The following is a 25,360-nucleotide window of genomic DNA, read 5'->3' as shown; positions in this document are numbered from 1 at the left end:
ATCCCTGTTGCTATGCAGGGCCCTTTGTGGTTCCCTATAAATTTTTGAAATATTTGTTCTAGTTCTGTGAAATATGTCATTGGAATCTTGATAGGAATTGTGTTGCATGTATAGATTGCTTTGGGTAGTATGGACATTTTAATGATGTTAATTCTTCCTATCCATGACACAGTATGTGCTTCTACTTGTATCTTCTTTTTCTTCAGTGTCTTATAATTTTCCAAATACAGATCATTTGTACCTTTGGTTAGGTTTATTCCTAGGTATTCTTTTTGAAGCAATTGTGAATGGGTTTGGTTTCCTTTTTTAAATAATTTTATTTTAATTATTGTTCCAAGTACAATTTTCTGTCTTTAACTCCCATCCCATCCCACCCACCCAGCCCTCCCCACCTTCCTCCAATTTCCACCTGCCCCTAGTTTTTGTCCACGTGTCCTTTATACTTGTTCCTGTAAACCCTTCCCCTTTTCCCCTGAAATTTCCTCTCCTCTCCCCTCTGAACACTGTCAGCCTGTTCTCTATTTCAATGTCTTTGGTTATATTTTGCTTGTTTGTTTGTTTTGTTGATTAGGTTTCTGTTAAAGGTGAGATCATATGGTATTTGTCTTGCACTGCCTGGCTTATTTTGCTTAGCATAATGTTTTCAGTTCCATCCATACTGTTGAAAAGGGCAGGAGCTCCTTCTTTCTTTCTCCTGCATAGAATTCCATTGTGTAAATGTACCATAGTTTTTTGATCCATTCATTTACTGATGGGCACCTAGGTTGCTTCCAGCACTTGGCTATTGTAAATTGTGCTACTATGAACATTGGGGTGCACAGGTTCTTTTGGATTGGTGTTTCAGGGTTCTTAGGATATAATCCTAGCAGTGGAATTGCTGGGTCAAAAGGGAGATCCATTTTTAGTTTTCTGAGGAAATTCCATACTGTTTTCCATAGTGGTTGTACTGGATTATTTTCATAATTTCCCTTTCCATTAGTTTGTTATTGGCATATAAAAGTGCAACTGATTTCTGGATATTTTGTACCCTGCTATTTTGCTGAATTCATTTATCATTTCTCGTAGTTTCTTGGTGGAATCTTTGGGGTTTTCTAGTACAGTATCATGCCATCTGCAAATAAAAATAGTTTTACTTCCTTCTTTACAATTTGGATGCCTTTTATTATTTCTTCTTGCCTTGATTGCTGTTGCTAGGACTTCCAGTATTATTTTTCTTTTCTTTTCTATTTTTTTAATATATTTTATTGATTATGCTATTACAGTTGTCCCATTTACCCCTTCACTCCCCTCCATCATGCACAACCTCTTCCCACCCACTTCCCCCCTTTTAGTTCATGTCCATGTGTCATACTTATAAGTTCTTCAGCTTCTACATTTCTCATACTATTCTTACCCTCCACCTGTCTATTTCCTACCTACAATCTATGCTACTTATTCTCCATACCTTTTACCCCTCTCTTCTCCTCCCACTCCCCTGTTGCTAACCCTCCATGTGATCTCCATTTCTGTGGTTCTGTTCCTGTTCTAGTTGTTTGCTTACTTTCTTTTGGTTTTGCTTTAGGTGTGGTTGTTAATAAATGTGAGTTTGCTGTCCTTTTACTATACATTTTTTAAAAAATCTTTTCTTAGATAAGTCCCTTTAACATTTCATAAAATAAGGGCTTGGTGATGATGAACTCCTTTAACTTGACCTTATCTGAGAAGCACTTTATCTGCCTTTCCATTCTAAATGAAAGCTTTGCTGGATAGAGTAACTTGGGATATAGATCCTTGTCTTTCATGACTTGGAATACTTCTTTCCAGCCCTTTCTTGCCTGTAATGTCTCTTTTGAGAAATCAGCTGACAGTCTGATGGGAACTCCTTTGTAGGCGACTGTCCCCTTATTTCTTGCTGTCTCTAGGATTCTCTCCTTCATTTTTACCTTGGCTAATGTAATTATGATGTGCCTTGGTGTGTTTCTTCTTGGGTCCAACTTCTTTGGGACTCTCTGAGCTTCCTGGACTTCCTGGAAGTCTATTTCCTTTGCCAGAATGGGGAAGTTCTCCTTTATTATTTGTTCAAATACATTTTCAACCTGTTGCTCTACCTCTTCCCCTTCTGGCACCCCTATAATTTGGATGTTGGAACGTTTAAAGATCTCCTGGAGGTTCCTAAGCTTCTCCTCATTTTTTTTAATTCTTATTTCTCCATTCTTTCCTGTTTGGTTGTTTGTTTCTTCCTTCTGGTCCACTGTATTGTTTTGAGCCCCGGTTTCCTTCCCATCACTATTGGTTCCCTGTGCATTTTCCTTCATTTCTTTTATGGTAACCTGCATTTGTTCATATAATTTGCGACCAAAACCAACCAATTCTGTGAGCTTCCTGATCACCAGTGTTTTGGACTGTGCATCTGATAGGTTAGCTATCTCTTGGTCACTCAAAAGGATGAGTTCTGGGGCACTGATTTGTGCTTCTGTTTGAGCCATCTCTCTCTCTCCCTTTTTTTGTTTTGATGTGGTCACTCCTGTTATGGTGAGGGGCGGAGCCTTAGGTGTTCACCAGGGCTGGGCACCCCAGTCGCTAGATTGTGACGTGGTACGTGAGGGCGGGGTCGGGAGGGAACAATGGTGGTAGCCCCATTCTCCGTGGAACCTCAGTCCCTTCCCTGGGATCCTTGATTGTGCGCTCTGCCCTGCTCCACAATCGCCACCTCACTGGGTCTGGGAGCTGCCGCTTGCATACTCAGGGTCTACCCACTGCAATCTTGCGCACCCCAGATGCCTTACACACTCCTGGTTGCCTTCTGCGCCCAATTCTCCTGGTTCTCCGTGTCACCACCTGGGCCGGCTGCTTGTCTCCACCCCTCCTACAGGTCTGGATAAACAGGTCTATTTCAACTTCTTGGCTGTCCAACTTCCATTCAGATAAATTTTCTATCAGTTCTGGGTGTTACTCTGCCTCTAAATTGTTGTGGTTCCAATCTTGGTTTTGCGTGGAGGTAAGGTGCGTCCACCTATGCCTCCATCTTGCCGGAAGTCCAGTATTATTTTTCTTATCCTTTCCATTTCAACTTGTGTGTGTCTTTGGATCTAAAGTGAGTCTCTTATAGACAGCATATACTTGGATTGTGCATTTTTATTCATTTTGCTAATCATTGTTTTGATTCGAGAATTTCATCCATTTATGTTTAAAGTAATTATTAATAAGGAAGGACTTGTGTCATTGTGTATTTGTTTTCTGTATGCCTTATAACCCTTTTGACCCTTATTTCCTGTATTTCTGTCCTTTTTGAGTTTAGTTAGAATTCTTTGTAATGAAGTGTTTAAATTCTTTTCTTATTATTTCCTTTGGTGTATATTCTATGGGTATTTTCTTTGTGCTGTTCATGAGGATTACATTTAATATCCTGAAGTTATAATACTCTAATTTGAATTTATAGCAGCTTAACTTCAGAAACTCTAAAGTTAATAGATAGAAACTGATTTTTTATAGCTCCATCTCTACCCTTTTCAATTGTTGATCTCAGCAAATTACATCTCTTTATATAAATATAAACTAAAAATTTAAAACTTTTTTAACTTAAATTTTATTTTTGACTTCTTTTAAGTTATTTTCTTAAATTATGTGTGAAACAATATTTGGTGTTACAAACCAAAGTTACAGTTAATAGTAGCTTTTGCATTAAAAATTTTTTAGAAATGTATTAGTTTTTGAAATCATGCAGAGAAAAAATATAGTTTCAAAGTATTGTTATAATACTAGCTTTTGCAATTATTCATGTATTTACTTTTATTGAGATATTTATTTCTCCTTATGGCTTTGAGTTAGTGTCTAGTATTCTTTCTCTTTTTTTTAATTTATTTTTTATTGGATTTTTTCTATTTATACCCCTTGTGCCCCCTCCCCCACCACAGTCACCAAACTGTTGTTCATGTCCATAATTTTCTTTTTGCTCAAATCCTCCATTCCCCAGCCCCTACCCCCAGAACAGTCAGCCTGCCATCTATAAGTCTGTCTCTATTTTGCTCATTAGTTCAGTGTTCATTAGGTTCCACATATGGGTGAAATTATATGATATTTGTCTTTCTCTGACTGGCTTATTTCACTTATCATAATGTTCTGTTTAGGAACAGCATTCAGCGGTCAGAAGATAGGGTCCTTTTTATCCGCCATGGCTCCTACAAGTTGTGGGCAGGCTGCTCCAGGAACACATGCACAGCTGCTTGCCACATGGCTGGGGTTGTGGGATGGACAGCTGCTACTGTACTCTAGGAGCTGAAATTGACAAAAATTAACCATAATATACCATCCATGTCTTCTCGTGAAAGTTCCAAGCTTTCAACATTCAAGTTCCAAAATAGTTACATCAGACAGTTTCTGCCACTGCAGTTGTTGTCTAGTTGGGAAGACAAATTCCTGGTGCTTTCTATTTCACCTTCTTCCCAGAATTTTCAAAATAGATCTTAAAAGAGTTTCTTCACTTAAACAAAATACAGTTGACCCTTCAAAACGTGGGTTTGACCTATGTTGGTCTACTTACCTACAGATGTTTTATAGTCAGCTCTTTGTGTCCATGGGATTCACATCTGCAAATTCAACGAGCCCTGGATCAACAGCAGTGTTTTCTCATTCTCAGCCATGGATATCCAGTCATACATTCCAATTGTGAATCAAAAATACTAATTTTGATCTGTGGTGGGTTGACTCCATGAATGCAAAAGGCCAACTGTAGAATTATATGTGGATTTTCAACTGCACTTAGGTGTGGTGCCACTAACCCCCTCTGCATTGTTCAAGGGTCATGTGTGTTTTGCTGATGTAATTTATGGGACATATAGCATAAGATCTCCAAAGTTACTGTTATTTTTTCATTTATATAGTCTTTTTACATATATAGCATTGGTAAACTATAGTTATTACTGAATTTTTTTTTATTTTGTTTCTATGTGTCTTTTGTTGTTCATTTTTCAGTTTCAGAAAACTGGATAATGGCAGTTGAGTGAGTTTAAAACTGTCTGAAGCTTAGTGGGTGCATCTACCTTCTGCTGTTGCCCTCTTGTTTACAAAAGAATAAATGGGGTGTTTGAGAATACAGCTTTGTTAAAAAAAAGAGTGTTGCAAATGGCTTCAGAATCTATGAATGCAAAACAAAGTAGGAGTCACTTCACAAAGGGAAAAAGGCAACAGCACCAGCAAATAAAGAATAGATCTTCGGTTAGTGATGGTGATGGAGAAGAGTCCTTTATCTTTGAAGCACATGAAGCTTGGAAAGATTTTCATGGGTCTCTTCTTCAGTTTTATGAAAATGGAGAACTCTGTGATGTCACACTGAAGGTGAGACTGTATTCTTTTTTTACTCTTCTCATTCTCTTTAGCAGGGGCATCCAACCTTTTGTTATCTCTGGAAGAAGAATATTTGTCTTAGGCCACACATTAAATACATTGTGACACAATATCACAAAAAAAATGTCATGTTATAAGTAAATTTATGATTTTGTGTTGGGCCACATTCCTAGCCATCCTGAGCCACATGCAGCCCATGGGCCACAGGTTGGAAACCCCTACTTTAGAGTATTATAAAAAATGATGGTTTCTATTACCATATAGGCAAATTTTTGGTGTTGTACTTACTGTTGTAATCATAATTATTTTAGTCTCAATCCTTTTTATTGAAGGAGAAGGGACATAAGGGAGAGTAAATAAAGGGAAATTAGCGTAATGTTGATGGTCATTATTTCTTAGTTTAACTTCTGAGAGTTCTAGAATTCCAAAACAACAAAGTTATTATTTTATTAGTAAAATTAACAAATTGTTGTTGACCAGATAAGCTTTTAACTTGTGAATTTAAAAACTTGATGCATTCACTTTCTCTTGATTTTAGTTAGAAGACAGGAATTCTTGGTTGTTTACTCAATTGTACTAGTGTTTTACTCATGTTCCTATCCTGGTAATTTAATATCTACTTCAGAACTATCGTCTGTTAAGTGAGATTGTTTATCTATACCTGATGGTGAAGTAGAGTCTGTTTAACTTGGATGAAAATGTCTTTAGTAAACTTTAAATCAGTGAGTTATAGGATCATTTTGGTCTGTTAGAAAAGACAGTTTTAATAAAATTGGAAAAGTGATCAAGTAGAGTGGAAGAGCCTGTGTTCTAATTTTTTTTTTCATTATTTGTTTAAGGTACTTTCTTATTTTTATCTCTCAGTGTAGGATTAACATTTTTTAGTGATTCATATACATCCATGCAGCATTTTTCACATAAGATTTGCCACTTTGGGATCTCTTAGATTTTGCTTTCTGTTCCTGATCAGACAGATTCTTTGGGTGTATAGTTGTGGAGGTTGAGGGCATTCTTGGAGAATCAGATCAGGGGACACTCAGCAAAAGTCTGTAACTGAATGCATAAGCTTTGAGTTTCAGGCCTAGAAGATACAGGAGTATAGGGTTCCACTGTGAATAAGTAATCTATAATCTCTTTACTTAAACGTTTAGTGTCCTTACATATTTCTAGGTCCTAAGATTTTGAGAAGAAAGCTATTATATAATTCTACTAGCTCCGTGTGAAATTTAGCAATGCATATATTTTAGTGTAAGAACGTGTTGATCCATATGGTAAATTATATTTTAATCTCACACAGTTGTTCAACCTTAGCATGATATTCAGTGACCTATACTGGCTTTGGCAAAAATAAAAACTGTAAAACAGATTATTTGAATTTAATCAATTATCAATTCAACATGTCAGTATATGCATGAAAAATAAATAAAATATTACTGATTTTATAAATTTTAATTAGATTTTAGAATAATTTTTGCAAGCTACTGCATATTAACTTTGTTAAGTAAAAAGGAAGGATACAGCCATTTTAGGGCAAGTAATAACTAAATTCACAACTTTTCTTTGTTTATTGGGTAGCATCAGTAATAGGTTAAAGTGGAAACTTCAAAAGAATCTGTAGTGAAAGATGAAAAATACTCTTTGAAGCAGTGACAGAGGTCTTTTAGGAATGAGAAACCTTATTAATATAAAGAGGCTATCAATTTTTCCTTCAACTGTAAAATTACAATGATGATTAGGTTATTGGTGAGGAATAAGATAATTGAGATGTGTAAAGTCCTTATGACAGTTCTTGGCACATAATAATCAGTATATATCAGCTGTTAGGATCATTATGTGTACTGTTACACTATTATGTGCACTATTGTTGTTCCAGAGTTGTTCCATACTTCTGCTATGGTATATTCTGTTCCTATCATTAGAAAGAATTAGAACTTAATGTTTTATCAGGTCTCTTACTGGATTGGTTTCTTTTGCATTTCTTCAACTTTTCAGAATTTAATTATCACAGAACTAAACCAAATAGGATTATTGATAATTTGTAGTGCTTTATTCAACATAAACTTTACTTTTTATATTCATACAACTTTGAAGATTTTTCCCTGATGTAAATTCATCTCCTTTCTTTTGTGTTTTCTTTGATCCTAACTGCTTTAGGATGAACATTTTTGGAAATCAGTTATCATAATTTATTTTATTATTCATATATAGGACTATTAGCCCACTTTAAAATTACAGAGTGAGCACCTGTATTATAAACAACAAATAAATTCATTTAGCCAAATATTTATTAAGGTTCTATGCTAGTACATGGAGAGTATAAATAAATTTGAATAATATTCTGTACTAGTCAGACATAGGCACATACACAGCTAACTAGAATACAATTTAGTGATTGTCACTTTTATGTTATTTTTATGGAAGCCTAGGAGAAGGATCTATTATGTCTGAGAGGTGAGAGGTGATTGGAGAAGCTTCACATTGGAGATTATATATTAAGGTCATTCCATGGAGAGGCAAAACTTGTTTATATATTATTATGTTTATTAGTGAAAAATATTTTAAACTATATCTAGCAGCAGTTCTAAAATTATATGGAGAAAGCCTCTTAGGGCAACAATTTGGTTGGTGAAAGAGCAGGAAGAAATTTTCTTGGAGAAGTATTGAATAGTACTTACAACGCTTAGTTTATATGTTATAAATCAACAAGAGTAGCATTTACAAAAATGCTTTTATTCATGCTTTACGTAGTTTGAGGAAATGTCATTGTCCTTATGAAAGATCATAGTTAATTTTGCCTCAAGAGGTTAATTAGAGATTATCAGAGTAAAACAGCCCCTTATATTACCTCCTGATTCAATAAATCTGTGTTTTATTCACATTATTTGGCTTCTCTTTTTTGAAAGTGCACATTTCTGTGATTTTTAAAAAATAAATGTTTTTTAAAAATAAATAGAGGATTCTAATATACATTTTCAAGGCTCCACGTGTTATTATTTGCTGTCAAGTAGAATAAGTACTCTGAAAGATTGCAGAAAAAAATATGTGAACTACTTCATAATATTATACTTCCAAGAGATAGAAATCTCAACATTATTACACTTACAGATGTGACAGTTAACTCCTAATGGAAGAGCAGACATATTGTAATCTAATAAAAGAAATGGTAAAGGAGAAAGTAATCCTATATTTAACATTTAAGCATTCTATTTTAAGAAGTCTAATAAAATGATCACTCCATCCAACTAGTAAGTCAATATTTTGATTTTTTCCCATGTTGCTTAGAAGAGGGGTATTTACAATTAAAAAAGAATTATTAAAAAAAAAAGAAATCTCAGGAGAGACCCCCCAGGCCAGAACCACCCATCTAAACTGTTCTCAAATTTGATACCCATAGACTGTATGAGATAACACATGTTAATTATTTTTTAAAGAGGGATATTTAACTCTTTATATTCCTAGATCCTTATTTATTTGACCTTCAAAATGCTATCTAAATTATTTCCATTGTGTAGATTTTTTTAAATGAATTCAGCACAATTAGTTAAGATTATAGAACAGTATATATGGCTAGACATTGTGATATGGCAATTCACTGCAAGCTAAAATTATTTTGTGTTTTAAACATTTAACTCTTCCTTGACCTTAGCAATAAAACACTTTTTTGGCTATTTGAACTCATTCAAATTGGTGAATTATTGAAAAGAAAAGCTATTTACTTTAAAAGGGCAAAATTGAAAGGTATTGAACTGAAAAATTGGAATACAAGGTTTATAGATGTACATAAAAGGAATCTTGGTTATATAGGGGTTTTTTCCCCCTGCAATCTTCATTTCTGTTCCACTGTGTGTCTTTGGCATTTTTATTTCAGTGTAGTTCTCAGACACTTCAGTTACTGTTTATGGCATAATTATAAACATTTCAACCTAATATACCTTAGTTTTTGTTTTAATGATTTTTTTTAAAAATTGGTATGTTTGTAAAATTATTTTTAACAATCTGTGTTAGTGGAATTATGTAATTAAAACTTAGAAATGAAATGAACCTATGTAAAACAACTAGTTTGCAAAAGAATAGTTCAGGATAGCCAGTTTTTGAAAATGTTTTAAACATAGCTAAAATCAATGAAAGTTTGTTTACTTATCAACATATTAAATATATAAAACATTTATTGCTTTTGAAATTTTATTTTTTAAAAGATTTTTTAAAATTTATTTTTAGAGAGGGGGAAGGGAAAGAGAAAGAGAGAAACATCAATGTGTGGTTGCCTCTCTCACGCCCCCTACCCAGGGGACCTGGCTTGCAACCCAGGCATGTGCCCTGACTGGGGATTGAACTGGCAACTCTTTGGTTCACAGGCCTGCTCTCAATCCACTGAGCTACACCAGCAAGGGCTGCTTTCCAGTTTTGATGAAGCAGATATTCTCAAACACTGCTGGTAGATAGGTAAAGTGGCTTATTGTTTTTCATGGACAGTTTGGCAGTATGTATTGAGAACTGTAAAAATACCTTAAAGTTTTTGATTTATTAATTCTGCTTTTCAGATTTTATCTCAAGGAAATATTCTAAAATGCTGAAAAAATTTTTGTTCTAAGATACTGCTTTTATTTAAAATATGGAAACATCTAAGTGGCTGATATCAGAATGGTTAAATAAACTGTGTGTTACATCCACTGTATAGAATAGTATATAGCCAATAAGAATGAAGTTTATAAAAGTTTTCAGAAACTTGGGAAAGGGAGAACTTAGGAAACAAATTTCAGGACAATCTCAGTTATGTTTCAAAATGCATAGAAGAAAGTTTAAAGGAAATATACTAGCAAGTTTGTAACTGGGTACAGAATAGGGGTCCCCAAAATAGAAGAGCATGTTCCCCACAAACCTCTATTGGGGGAAGGGAGAGTGAATGATATGGCATTTAAGATACTTTGCATAACAATGGCAAGTTAATAGCTGTGCTATTGCCCAGGGCAAAGGTGTATGTGACTTTAAGAGTGTCTAGTGACCTGTGACATAGCCAGGGGAAGCGGATGCCACTGTGTCACAGGGAATTCTTGCTCTGACTAAAGATGGCAACTGAAAGAAGGTAAAAAATACAGGGGAACTGGCAAAAGTAGCACATCATGGGAGGGCCCAGATATGAGGTCACATAGGAAGTTTCAGGCTGAACATTTGAAATTAGAGCAGGCTGAAAGAGAAGGGGATTCTGCCATGATACCTGAAAGAAAAGGAAGAAACCATACAGGAGGAAAGAGTATAAGGAGAAGGCTGATGGAACTCTGTGGGGACCTGCCTAAACAAGCTTGGATTTGTGAGAGATGCTTGGAGCTCAGCTGAACTGTGACCAGGAATGCTGAGTCGCAGGCTTCTGCTTCTCTAAAGGACTTATGGAGAAGCCACTCTCTTGGAGGCATGTACCTCCCTGGACTCCACCATGACACAGTGTAACGTGGCACATGTTTCCCTGATGAACTAGTACATAGTGGCTGAGAACAATGTACTCCAGATCTGGAAGGAGAGAGCTACTGCAAGATGATGGTGACTCTGAAACCCATAAGTGCACATTTCAGAGGGGATGGAGACCTGTTTGGACAGCTGGCTTAAGAACAGAGATGTGGGTAACTTCTGGGCATGATTTTGGCTTATAGCCTTTTGGGGAGTGTGGGAAGTGTTAGATCTCATGAGAGAGGAGGGCTCTGAGCAGGAGTGCTTTCAGCCTCCCTGAGGTTGGAATCCTATAAATAAAAACTTATTTCCTTCAATACTAATTGTTGGGTCACGTATCAGGGCGCCACGTGGCTAAGCCCTGGTTTGCTTGGTTACAAGTTGACAGTATTTCTTGAGTAAATCTTTTTCCTTTTATTTTTCTCTGCTTTCATGATTTTACACATCAAATATATGCTGTATAGGAGGAGGCAGGAGAAAGAAAACTTAAAAAGTAAATGATCTTTTTATGTAATATAGGTACATTTTGCAAGTCAGATCTGATAATGAAATTTTTGATGTTCTTTGTTTAGTTAATGTTATTTAATTTTATATCATTATAGTTCATTTTACCTCATAACTTAGTAGAAGATCATTTATATTTTCAAACAGAGTTCTACTTATTTTTTCATATAGTGTTTCTGATTGGACCTAAATGTGGTATCAACAATTAGAATTACGGATGCTTGACTCCCCCTGTTCCCTTCTCCTTGTGTTGAAAGGGAAGTGCTTTACCAATCCAAAAATCATTGTTTCATTTTATTTTGATCCCTACTGGGTAATCTGTGGAAAATTACTCAAGGTTTTGATTTCTAGTTTGTATTTCAAGTTTTTATAAAAAATGAGGATCATATTATTAATGTTGATATTCTACATATTTCACAAAAGTTTAAGCTTGACATGTTTTTCCCTTGAGCATCTTGAATTATTCATATGTTCACTGATTAGATTTTTTAAAAAAGAATATAAATTAGAATGTTTACTATCATTAATGATACATAATGTAGTATTTATTTATATCATTTTAAGTTGTATAGTGATGTCTATATTTTGTAGTTTGTGTATTTTTCACCTAATTTGAAACATCTAGTCTATAGACTTTGATTTTTAATTCTAAATTTCTGGTGAAGTTTTGTTTTTTTTTTTGTAACAGAGAAGAAAAATGTAGAAATCAACTTTCAAGAATATAGTGAAACTATATAGTGTCAAAAGAGAATTAATAAAAAGGGTATTCTTTTTGATGTTCCTATTTCATACACATTGCTCAAGGCTCTTTTTAAAGTTAAGATGGGTATTTATTTTAAGGGGTACATGGGGTGTGATTGTGTATGTGTGTTTTGTGTGAGTGTTAAATATCCATGTTTTTGTTTATTTGAATTAAGAAATTAAAATTAAAGCATACTTACAGAGGGGACAGAATCTTATCGTAAACAACATGAAGATAACTTATGGACTATTGATTTGTACAGCTTGGATGAGAAGACAGTGTTAAAATAATGTCTATCTGAAAATTTTAGAACTCTATTTTATAGTACTGTTATGTAGTAGAATGTTGGCAAGTTGTTTAATTGAGCAGGTATATGCCATGTGAGATTTACAGATATTCGCATAAAAATCAAATCTCAGTGGTGGTGTGTGCAGATAATTCAGAAAAGGGATATATTAAGGCTATTCTCAAAATGTTTGGTATCACATTTTAGATCTCATTAGGGCTGAAGTGAATTTAAAAACATGCCAAGCTTTCTACTTTAGTGTAATTTTTGAGCTTCAGTAGAATCTAAACCCTACCTTATAAATTCTTTTTAAAAATTTAACATAGTGTATATGATAGAAATAATCATTTGTTGAATGTGTGTTATTGCTTTTTCCTCTAAATCAGTGAAAAAAAGTTGAGCAAGGACATTTTTAAGCAAAACCATTTATATATTGTAACAGTCCTTAGGCCTTCTTCATTAGAAGTTCTTATTTTAAAATTAGTTCTCTAGCCCAGTGGATTGAGCGTGGGCTGCGAACCAAAGCATCACAGGTTCGATTCCCAGTCAGGGCACATGCCTGGGTTGCAGGCCACAGCCCCTAGCAACCGCACATTGATGTTTCTCTTGCGCTCTCTCTCTCTGTTTCTCCCTCCCTTCCCTCTCTAAAAATAAATAAATAAAATCTTAAAATAAAATTAGTTCCCAAATAATGAGACACAACTATAAGTGTATTATATAATCAAATGCTACATGAAAACAGGAAAATTGCCAAAACACTACTGTTCTATTACTTATACTCATAGACTATTCAATATAAAGTGCTGGGAAAATTGGATACCTACTAGGTTAAAAAGAAGATATCTGTCTATTCAGTACCCAGAACTTCTGGATGGAAATAAAATTGTGGTGTGAAACATTAGAAAAATACTGGAAAAAATACTTAAATACTTATGGGATATTAGAATGACTCCTATTTCAACCATAGTACCAAAAGCAGAAGTCAAAAATAAAAGATTGATTTAATTATTTAAAAATTTATAGGGGGGTATAAAATTTAAAAGCACACTATTAAACAAAAATTTGAAGTATATATGAGACAGATGACTGATACTCTCAATATATGTGTTCTTATAAACAAATTTTAAAAATGTCATAGAAACAAGTTTATAGAAGAAATACAAATAGCCCACAATGTATGAATGACTCAGTTGTATTAGTTAAAGAAAGATAAACTAAAATAATGAGATAATATTTTCACTCATCAAATTGGCAAGTATTTCTTAAGTTAATACTCAGAATGTGGAATAGATATTGTAGGTAGATTGAAAATGGACAGTTTAGCAGAATACATCCAAATTGTACCTATTCTTTGAAGCAGGATTTATATTTTTAGGAATTTATCTGTAGGAAATAACAGGGAATGTAGACAAAGGTTCAGTTTCAATGAAGTTCATTACTGGATCATTTATAATGGCAAATTATTGCAAGCAATCTAATCTTTCAATAATTAAGGTAGTGAGATTTCAGTGATTCTATTATTTTTATATAAAATACATTATTTCAAAATAAGCTGGGAATGATTTAAAAAACCCTAGGTTAAGTCATAGAAAATACTACTAAATATTGACTTATTTACTCTGTGCTTCAAAATTCCCCACTGATAAATTGTGGATAATAATAGTATCTAATCATAGGGCATTAGGACAACTGAGTGAGTGAATATATAGGAAAAGAACTTAAATAGTTCCTGACATGATGACTATAGTGAATAATATTGGACTGTATATTTGAAAGTTGCTAATGTCTTAAAACTTTTCATTACAGGGAAAGAAAAAAGTGTAATTGTGTGAGGCAATGGATGTTTACTAAACATTGTGGTAATCATTTCGTAATATTTACATATATCAAATCATTATGTTGTATACCTTAAACTTATGCAATGTTATAGTTTACTATATATACATTATATATGTAATGTGTATACACATGTAATGTATATGTATACACATTACATATACATTATATGCACATATACACATACATTATATGCACATATACATATGTGTGTATACATATACATAATGTATATGTATACACACACACAGATACATGTATAAAAGTAAAGTGGCTAATTTGGAAGAAGAAAATTACCTGGTTTTAAGAAATTGGCCTAGATTAAAAATAAGTGAAGTGACCAAAAAATTACATTGTTAAAAACAAATACTAAATTTTTCTGGAGTTAGTGTCCCTGGTATATCTTACCTGAAACTAATTATGATATTAAACTGAGTCTCTTTTTGTTTGTTTTGAACAGGTTGGCTCAAAGTTAATCTCTTGTCACAAACTGGTATTGGCTTGTGTTATTCCCTACTTTAGAGCCATGTTTCTCTCAGAAATGGCTGAAGCCAAGCAAACAGTGATTGAGATTAGAGATTTTGATGGTGATGCAATAGAAGACCTGGTAAAGTTTGTCTATTCTTCACGGCTGACTTTGACTGTGGACAACGTCCAGCCTCTCTTATATGCAGCCTGTATTCTACAGGTTGAACTGGTGGCTAGAGCTTGTTGTGAATACATGAAGTTACATTTTCATCCTTCCAACTGCTTGGCAGTAAGAGCCTTTGCAGAAAGTCACAATCGAATAGACTTAATGGACATGGCGGATCAGTATGCCTGTGAGCATTTTACTGAAGTAGTGGAGTGTGAAGACTTTGCAAGTGTGTCACCCCAGCATCTCCATAAGCTTTTGTCCTCCAGTGATCTAAATATTGAGAATGAAAAACAGGTCTATAATGCAGCCATCAAGTGGCTTCTTGCCAATCCTCAGCATCATTCCAAGTGGTTGGATGAAACACTTGCACAGGTAGGGACTGAAATGAGATTATGTGTAAAAATGAACGATACAGAAGCAAATCAACATGTTTCATTTGTCATGAAAGGTATAAATTATCCATTGACATAATACAATGTGAAAATGGCTTTGACTCTTACTCTCCTTTTTATTCTCTGTACTATTTAAGGATAAATCTGAATTTGCTATATTTGAATTAGAAATACCATTCTCTGCTCTTTAAACTAAAATTTAAAATATCCCTTGAGATAGTAGTAATGAATACTTTATGGTATTAGAAAATGGTTTTGAGGAGACTGTTCAAAATTAATTCACAGCTGTTGTTTTTAATGAAGTTTCTACCAAATTACTTTGCTAATAAAAGTACATTTATTCCTAATGCATATAAATTTGATCTGGAAAGAATTACAAGATATCACTTCCCATTTTCTTCCCTCACCCAATTTTACTTTTAAATCTGAGAAATGTGTCTTCATTTTAATCATTTGTGTTTACTGTCAACAGATGTGACTTGGATAATAAGTAGGCCTTCGAATTACTTTGAAAACAAATCTGTCAACAAAAACAAAAAAGTTTTATTATCTTTCAGCTATATCTTATTGTGTGTGTGCATGCTTTTAACTCAAAATAGTATTACTGGGTTTGATAATCTCTTTAATCTACTAGAAAATCAATGCTTCTTTAAGAGAGGAATGGTAACTACTTCTACTAAATGAGGGGATGCATCCTTGAGTTAGTCTACACCATATTTTGCCATGAATAATGTGCATCCACTTTTTTGGCCCAAACTTCCAGGAAAAAAAATATTTTAATTTTTTAATTCAATTGTTTATTTATTTATTTATTTATATTTTACTTGTTTTTTGTATTATAAAGGAATTTTAGCATTCATTTTTGAACATATTATGGTACAAGAAATTTTATGAAACAAATAATTACAAAACACAAGAACCAGATACAAAGTACAAGAAATTTTATGTACCAGTAACAAATTTACAATATTTATGCATCATAGAAGACCAAGAACTCTTCATCACTGTTAATATTAGAGGTATCGTCTTCTTCAATTTCTACATTACCAGTGTCTTCTGAAGAGTCACTGTCCTCATCCCGGTATTTTCATTGTCCTCAGTTCCATCCATAGCATTGTTGATGACACATTTTTTTAAACAATTTCACAACTGCTTCCTTCTTGACACCTTCCACAATCTCAGGATCCAATCACAAACCTGGGCAATGGATGCTTTCTTGATCCTGCCTATAGGTGTTAAACCATTACCAGCTGACTGCATCTATGATGTCCAATCTTTCTGAAAGGGCGTGTTTACTGACGCATCAAGAGGTTGCAGTTGGCTGGTTAGCCCACCAGGTATCACCGCAAGTTGGGTTTTCAAGTCCACTGTGACTGCTTTTGCACTTTGTGTAATGTGGGCTTTGAAGTGATCAAAAACAAGCAAAGCTGTTTTTTTAAGTAATCCTCCAAGCCTTGGTGACCAGACTTTTTTAAACCAGAGTGTCATGCCTTATTCATTCATCCTTCCTTGTTCATGCACGTGGACAATAACTCCACTCGGAATCTTTTCTTTCGGAAAAGTTTTTCTTTTTCTTTCGGAAAAGATGATCACAGGTGGTAGCTTTGTCCCGCCTGCACAACAGGCTAGAACAACAGTGAAATGTGTTTTCTCATGACCACTAGTTTTAACAGCCATGGTCTTTGCTCCTTTTACGTCCACAGTTCTGTTGGGTGGCACATCAAATATCAGCGGGACATCCATATTGGTGATTTGCGATAGTTCAGAGTTGTAAGTCTTTTGAAGATTGAACATAAGAATGAAATTCCAAAACTTGATTTTCATAGGCTGCTGGAAGTTTTGGGGCAAGTTTTGTTCATGTCCTCGTGTTCAAACCTTCTAAAGCACCATTTAGGTGTCCCTGAGAAATCATCTGTTTTTTTTTCTCGTGCAATCCTTTTACCTTCTTGTACCATATTGGTTGAAACAGAGATCCCAGTCTGACACTGCTCCAGAATCAGGTCTTCACCTCCTGCTCCATATCTGGCCATTTTGGAGGTTTCCCTCACATTGCCTTCTTCTGTCTTGGCATCTAAAGAAGCTTTTCTTCCTGTTGCCTCCACAACCTGATGTCACTGTCTGCGGGAGGAGGTCCGAAGTGTCTCTCGGCAGCTCTGTTGCCATACTTTTTAGCTTAAAGCTTGCAGTGTACAAAAACTGTTTCAACATTGTCTAAGGGATTTTCCGATAATTTCTCCTGCCTAAAGTATATGAAAAGAAATGTCGTGCTGTTCACCCTATGGTAAAAAAGTTGGTGTCACCTATCTTATCAAGTGGATAACAATCAGGCATCATCTGTCTTACTCTGTGGATAACAATACATCACTCTTCGTTTCATTTTGTTGAATTGTTGGCAGAAACTGCTTTCATTGCAGGTTCTTTGTAAGTTCAAAACCAATTATGGTATTCCTGGGTATTATTTTTCATAGATATTGTTATTTCTTTCTAGAGTTATACTTTTAATGCATAAGCATAAATTAAAAAATGAAATACATTTATATAGATATGGAATTAGTACTACCCATATATAATGAGCATCCTTATTTTTCCCTCAAAAATTTGGGCAAGAAAGGGTGCATTATACACGGCAAAATACAGTAACTTTCCAAGGTCATTGATTTAAAGAAAACAACACCTGTTTGTTTCAGATCTGAATGTTTGTGTGTTTAAGTAAGAAATAGATCACATGTTCGTATGTTCAGTCTGAGCTTTAAGGAGCATAATGACAAAGAACAGCAATTTTGTTTTGATTATGCCTTTTCTTTAGCAGTGAGGAGCCTTTTCTAATTATGACTATCATTGGAAGTAAGAAACTTGAATGAAGACAATTGAATTACTTTATTTAGTCTACTGATAGCTGCATTTAAAAGGGAGGATATATTTACCATATAATCTAATTTTGTTAGTGCAGATCTACTGGAAATTGCTTTAGAATTTGGCACATTGTATTTTAATTCTTTATGAAGTAAATGAGTTTTTAAAAGGTAATGTACTGCAGCAGGCCCTAGCCAGGTAGCTCAGTTGGTGAAAATGTTATCCTGATACCCTAAGGTTGTGGGTTTGATCCCGTTTCAGGGCACATACAGGAGTCAACTGATGAATGTATAAATGGGTGGAACAACAAATTGATGTTTTTCTCTCTCTTTCTCTTTCTCTTCCTCTGCCTATATAAAATCAATATTAAAAAGAATATAATGTACTGCAGTGAAAGTAGAGAATGAGTGATCAGTTACAAGTTAAATTTATATCTACAAATACTCATGATCTTAGGTTCGGTTGCCGCTGTTGCCAGTGGATTTTCTTATGGGTGTTGTGGCAAAAGAACAGATTGTGAAGCAAAATCTAAAATGTAGAGACTTACTGGATGAAGCAAGAAATTACCACCTTCACTTGAGTAGCAGAGCAGTACCTGACTTTGAATACTCTGTTCGGACTACACCAAGGAAGCATACTGCTGGTAATTAAATTACTCATTTATCAACTCTGCTAGAAGGATCTTTGTTGTATTTGAGGGTTGGTTATATATGCCCAGTCTTAACTGGATGATTAATATCTGATTGCCTTAGAATAATAATTGGCAAGTAAAGTTATTTATGAATTTTTTTAAATTTTAAATTAACTGCATCTTGGAAATAGTAATAGGGATTGGGAAACACTGGACAGTTGACTTTTTAAATTAAATTTGTTGAGGTGACAGTGGTTAATAGGATCAATATTAAAATGGCTGTACAAAAATTCACCAACTTACGTTTTTAGAAAATGCACGCTGATATGATAGCTGTCACAATACAGTCTAACAAAATTATTTCAAATAAAATTAAGACTGCTAAATGCTACAGTAGCCATCTTATGGGGGGGGGGAACTTTTTGGCCAATCCAATACATTCATTAATTTGTGTATGTTGAATGATCTCATGCCTTTGGAATGAACCCCTCTTGATCATGACGCTTGTGCCTTTGGAATGAAAATAGTTCATGGCAAACTATTTTCTAAATGTATTTGTTTAGGATTTTTGCGCCTGTATTCATCAAAGATATTGTAGTTTTCTTTTTTATGTGATCCTTGCCAGGTTTTAGTGTCAGGATTCTGTTGACCTTACAAAACATGTCAGGAAGTATTGCCTCTTCTTCAATTATCTGGGAGAGTTTGAGAAGGATAGGTATCAAATCTTATTTGAGTGTTTGGTAGAATTCAGTAGTGAAGCTACCTGGTTCTGGACTTTTACTTTTTGGGAGATTTTTGATGGTTATTTCAGTTTCCTTACTGTTGATTGTTCTATTTAGATTTTCTACTCCTTGATTCAGTCTAGGAAGGTCATATGTTTGTAGGAATTTATTCATTTCTTCTAGGTTGTTGAATTTGGTGGCATAGTCTTTCATAATATTCTAGTATGATCCTTTGTATATCTGTGATGTCTGTAGTAATTTCTTTCACTTCTGATTTTGTTTATATGAGTCTTTTCTCTTTCATCCTTAGTCTAGCCAGGGATTTGTCAATTTTATTAATCTTTTCAAAGAGCCAGCTCTTTGTTGTATTATTTTTTTCTATAGTGTTTTTGTTCTCTGTTTTATTCAATTCTGTTATAATTTTTATTTCCTTCTGCTAACTTTGGATTGCTTCTGTTCTTGTTTTTGTAGTTCTTTAAGATGTAATGTTAGGTTGTTTACTTGTGATTTCTCTTGTTTCTTGAACTAGACCTGTACTGATAAAAATTTCCCTCTTTTACTGCTTTCACTGCATCCCTGAAGTTTTGCTATTTGTATTGTCATTCTCATTTGTTTCTGTATATCTTTTAATCTCACTTTTTATTTCTTCTTTGACTAAGTCATTTATTGGTAATGTTATTTATATTTGTGGATTTCTTTACTCCTTTTTGGAGTTGATTTCTAACTTCAAAGCATTGTGGTCAGAGAATATGCTTGGTATAATTTTAATCTTCTTGAATTTTGTTGAGGCTAGCTGAGGTTAGTTTTGTGACCCAACATTTGGTTTGTCCTTGTGAATGTTCCATGTGCACTGGAGAGGAATGTATAATCTGATGTTCTGATGAAAGGCTCTGTAAATGTCAGTTGGCTCTGTAAATGTCAGTTGGATCTGTAAATGTCAATTATGTCTACTCATTCTAGTTTCTTACTTAAGGCCAATATTTTTATTGATTTTTGTTTGGATGATCTATCAAGAGCTGTCAGTGGAGTATTAAGGTCCTCAACTATGATTGTGTTTTTGTCAGTTTCTCCCTTTTGTTCTGTTAGTTATTTTATATATTTTTGTGCTCCCTGATTGAGTGCATATATATTAAGAAATATTATGTCTTTTCGATGTAGTGTCCTCTCTATCATTATAAAATGTCCATCTTTGTCTCTTGTTCCCTTTGTTAGCTTGAAATCTATTTTGTCAAATACAAGTATGGCTACACCTGCTTTTCTGTGGATGTTATTTGTCTGGAGAATCATTTCTTACCATTTCAGTTAGAGTCTAAGTTTGTCTTTGCAGCTTACACAATTCTCCTGAAGCAGCATATGATTGGGTTTTGTTTTTTTATTCAGTCTTCTACTCAGTGCCTCTTTATTGGTGCATTCAGTCCATTTACATTTATGGTAATTATTTATATATGAGGATTTCCTATAGCCATTTTATCTTTGTTTTCTGGTAGCTCTGTATCTCCATTGGTTCTTTCCCTTTGTGTTTTTGTCTGTTGTTTCTGTTGGTGGTATTTCATACTTCTTTCCTTTGTCTCCTCTTTTTATCAATAGCTGTGTCTGTTTTGGGTTTTTGTGTGAGATTACCATTAGGTTTATGAAAAAAAAGTTTCATATATATATATATATATATATATATATATATATATATATATATATATATATATATATATATATATATATACGGTAGTCATTTTTTTCCTGAATGCATCTGATTTCCATCCTTGTTTGCAAATTCAGCCCTTTACCCACTCTTCTTTTATGTTTTTCTTGTCACAAACAATCTCTGTTTATGCTGTAAGTTTGTCAGTGATCTTACTCATTGTTTTGGTAGAATAACCCCCTTGAGTATTTCCTGCAGTGGAGATCTTCTAGTGACAAATTCCTTCAGCTTCTGTATGTCTGGAAAATTCTTTATTTCTCCTTCATATCTAAAAAAATAACTTGGCTGGATATATTATTATTGGCTGGTAATTTCTCTCTTTCAGTAGTTTGAACATTTGGTTCCACTCTCTTATGGCTCGTAGAGTTCTGCTGAGAAGTCTCATGATAACCAAATTGGCTTTCCTTTATAGGTTACTTTATGCTTTTCCCAGGGAGTCTTGAGAATTCTTTCTTTGTAATTAATTATTGACAGTTTTAAAAACAATGAACCTTGTAGAAGGCCTTTTGGGATTAAGGGAACAAGGTATTCTGTTTCCTGCTTGGATTTGAGGATGTAGCTCTTCACATAGTTCTAGGAAGTTATCAACTATTTGTTTGAACAGGCTCTCTGTTCCCTTCTCTCTCTTCTTCTTCTTTGGGTGCTTCTATTATTCTTATATTGCTGTTTCTGATGGAGTCATACTTTTCAAGAGTTCTTTCATTTTTTATGCCCAAGTATCTCTCTCCTTCCCTCTGCATCATTTCTAGATCTCTATTTTTGGTATCATCATTCTTTCCTTCATCTGGTCAGCTCTATTTCCTCTGCTTCTAGTTCATTTTGATATCATTTATTGAATTCTCCATCTCCAGAATTTCTGTTTGGTTGTTTTTTAAAGTTTCAGTCTCTTTGGTAAAGTTCTCGTTTCATTTTTTAATTTGTGTTCTGAGCACATTAGATTACCTGTCTGTATTTTCTTGCAGCTCATTATTTTCAGAACTGCAGTCTTGAATTCTCTGTTATTTATATAACCTATTTTCATGTGCTTAAGTTTGATTTCTGTAGATTTTTTCATTTTATTTCTGTGCTGCCTCACTACCTTGGTTATTCATGCATGGTATTTGATGGATTCCTCTTCTGTCTAGGCATCTGTGTATGAGTGGCACTTCTTTAACAGGTTACTAGGAAGGTGTCTTTCTATTATTTTCCAGTAGGTGGAACTAAATCACAAGGTTTTAGCTCAGTGAAATTCCAGTGCTCCCCGCCCCCCCCCCCCCCCAAGCTGTCTCTGGCTGCCATTACTGTTACTGTAGCCATGATACATGGGACTGGGTTTGCTGGGGGAACCCAGTCACCTTCTTTGTTTTGCCCTCCCAGTAATGGCGACCTTGAACCTCTGCTGGGTGCCCCCTGCACCTCAACCTGGGACCAGTCACAGAGTACATCCCCTGCTCAGAGAAAATAGTCATTCTGTAGTACCAGTTCTCAGGTTTGCAGACAGTGGTGCTCCACAACCCTACACCAAGGACAAAGGGAGAAGAGCTCTGGGCTGGGCTCTGTGCCTTTATTTCCAGGAACCCAGTGCTGTATCCTTGCCCATTATCTCTGGGCTCAGCTGTGGCTCATATTGCTTGCTCTTTCCAAGATGCCCACCAAATCACTTTGCTTCTCCTGGCTGAAGGGATTGCCTTTCACAGCCAGCTTCCTCCCTCCTCCGGGCTGAGCCCCACCGTGAGCTTCTGGCTGCAGGGCTGCATCTGTGGCTCAGCCCTTCTCCCTACTTATCTCCTGTTTGTTCCCAGTTGTCCACCTTTAGATGCTTCAATGTGTGGATCTCTCAGGCATGCCTATATTTTTAGCAGGGAATCTTTTGGTGAGTTATAGCTGTTCAAATTGTTGAAATTTTAAGAGGAGAGGCCAAGGAGATTTCTCACACTGCCATTCTTCCGATATCATCCATGAGTTCTTACTGTACATGATTCAGATAGTTTTGCCAATATGCCAGTTTTTTAAAAAACCATTACATAATACATTAGGGAGATGATATAGAATTGTACAGCTGAAACTTAACATAATTTTATTAACCAGTGTCACCCCAATAAATTCAATAAAAAAATAAGTAAAAATAAAAATTTAAAAAGCCATTACAAATCTTATGCGCTCTGAAGAGCCTGCTAAAATGTCTTATTTTGAGTCCTTTCTAATTCTTTAGGCAGAATTAGTTCCTGTCATTTGTACTTTTATAACACTTTCACATTTTTTTTACTATGTTGCATTAAAATTCATTTATGTGGTATATTTTGAGCTCTACAAAGACAGATAAGTATCTTATTTAGTTTTGTATCTATAGCGCCAAGCACAGAGCTTGACACATAGTGCATTCTTAAATACTTGGGGTTTTTTTTGTATTTTATCAAATCAAAAGGAAGGTACTAAATCTAACGTTGTATAACAGGCTATATTAAACTCTTAGAATCTAACACTCTTATTTTTGAGGAGGCATGCAGTTTCACCTTTATTTGCACAATTTTCAGATTTTACCTTTTCCCAAGTTCATGTTTACTAAATGTTACTCTTTATAAACACAAAGAGTATATGAGGGAGAAAGGGGGATTTCTCCCACAATATATGAGGGAGAAAGGAAAATAAATGAGGTCCAAGAATTCAGGTGTCAGTACTCTGACCAGAGACTTCCTGTAAATTTGCTGCTATCTAATATAGTTATTATCAAAGGTATCAATGGGGTAGCCTAAAATAACAACAGAAGGCAATATTTGATTATATATATGGGATTTTATCTAGGTAGTATAAAGAAAGTTTGAATGTCATAGATCTGCTCTGGAGTATAGTTATTCTAAATAATTTTAACAGGAAAGGACTGCTGATTTCTTTTTTCATAGGTTGGTTTTACTTTATAATACTTTACAAACTAAATTATTTTACTTTATAATTAAATTATTTTAAAGTATAGATTTATTTTAGTTGTGAATCCTGTTTCGGGATATCAAGGTATTTAATGAAATTCTTCAGATTTAGGTTTGAATTCAAACAACATCTTGGCAGTCTAGGTTATATGCCAAACATAGGCCAACCCTCACATATATGATCCCTTACATGATTGCAGGGACTTAATGAAATAGGCGTTAGTAAAGGATTTGATCCTCATTATGAGATATTTGGTATTGTTCCATTTTATGGATGAGGCTAAGAATCAGAGAGGGTAAAAGTATGCTCAAAGACCCACAGAGAAATAGCAGAGAAAGGATTTGCATCCTGATCTTTTTGCTTCATTCTTAGTTTTCTTTTCTCCCATGTCATGTTCTTAGGTGATCTATGTAGGTAAAATACTGATTTACATTTAAAGAAAATCTCATCAATGATTACAATTACATTCTGGGATTATAATTCCAACAGTGCCATTAAACATCTGTATTTTGAGCAGATTTCTTATTCTCTGATGGCCTCAATTTACTTATAAACAATTTTGACTGCATGATTTTAAAAGTCTCTTTCAACTTTAAATGTCTCTGACTTAAGATATTGGATTAGTTAGAAAAGACAGTACAAGCAATTCTGATCATTCATTTATACAGACATTCAGCAAACATTAATTAAGTGCCTACTACGTGCTGGGTTCTAGTTAGCATTAGAAATAAAAACACAAATACCCATCCCTGTTTTGAGAGAACTTATAGTCTGATCTAGGGAAATAGACATGTCAGTAAATAAATGCCATAAAGTATTACAAATTCTTTGATTTAATCATAACATATAGTGGGAAGCATGAAGAAAAGAGTGGTAATTTTCACCCTTGCAAGGGTCAGAGGAGGTTTTATAAAAAAGTAAACCTCAGTCTTGTTTTTTTATAAGAAATTGTTGTTTGTCTGGGTGCCAGTTAGGGAAAGGGGTTTTTTGTTTATTTTATATTTATTGAATGCCTGAAACATTCCAGGAACTATGCTAGTTCTTATTAGTGCATAAATACTTTAACACACAGTCTTAACCTAGCTTAGCTTCTGGTGACAAATATCAGTGTAATACAGATCATTTCAAAATAGTGTATTAAGTGAAAGTTGCCAAAAAGTTCCTATCAGAACATCAAGGATGAGCACTAACTAGATGCATGTTGCAGGAGCTTGAAGTTTTAAGAGAAAGAAGGGGAAAATCAGGTTAGAAACTGCAGGGCCTTTATGCCGTGCTGAGGCTTTTGTCTCCCACAGCAGAAGTTCTCATAGTGTGAAGGAAGCAGTGGCGCCTGGACCGGTAGCATTAGCATTCACTTGGGAACTTCTTACCTACAACAGACCTACTGAATCAG

At 34.5% G+C, this 25,360-nt stretch overlaps 1 protein-coding gene across 3 annotated transcripts in view; it reads left to right on the top strand.

The window, feature by feature from the left end:
* KLHL8 (kelch like family member 8) overlaps window positions 1–25,360 on the top strand; it is an 84,912-nt gene that overhangs the window by 41,282 nt on the left and 18,270 nt on the right. For 2 of the 3 annotated variants that reach the window (XM_045820329.1, XM_045820331.1), the window contains exons 2-4: window positions 4,951–5,313; window positions 14,593–15,141; window positions 18,471–18,657. In XM_045820329.1, coding sequence (XP_045676285.1) covers window positions 5,101–5,313; window positions 14,593–15,141; window positions 18,471–18,657 — 949 coding nt within the window. In that variant the 5' untranslated portion in view covers window positions 4,951–5,100. The remainder of the gene's footprint in view (window positions 1–4,950; window positions 5,314–14,592; window positions 15,142–18,470; window positions 18,658–25,360) is intronic. The other variant, XM_045820330.1, reaches the window with a different exon arrangement.

The sequence above is a fragment of the Phyllostomus hastatus genome, unplaced genomic scaffold (assembly GCF_019186645.2).
Source record: "Phyllostomus hastatus isolate PE091 unplaced genomic scaffold, TTU_PhHast_1.1 phas_scaffold_39, whole genome shotgun sequence".
NCBI lineage: Eukaryota > Metazoa > Chordata > Mammalia > Chiroptera > Phyllostomidae > Phyllostomus > Phyllostomus hastatus.
This window is presented reverse-complemented; position numbering and strand designations above follow the sequence as displayed.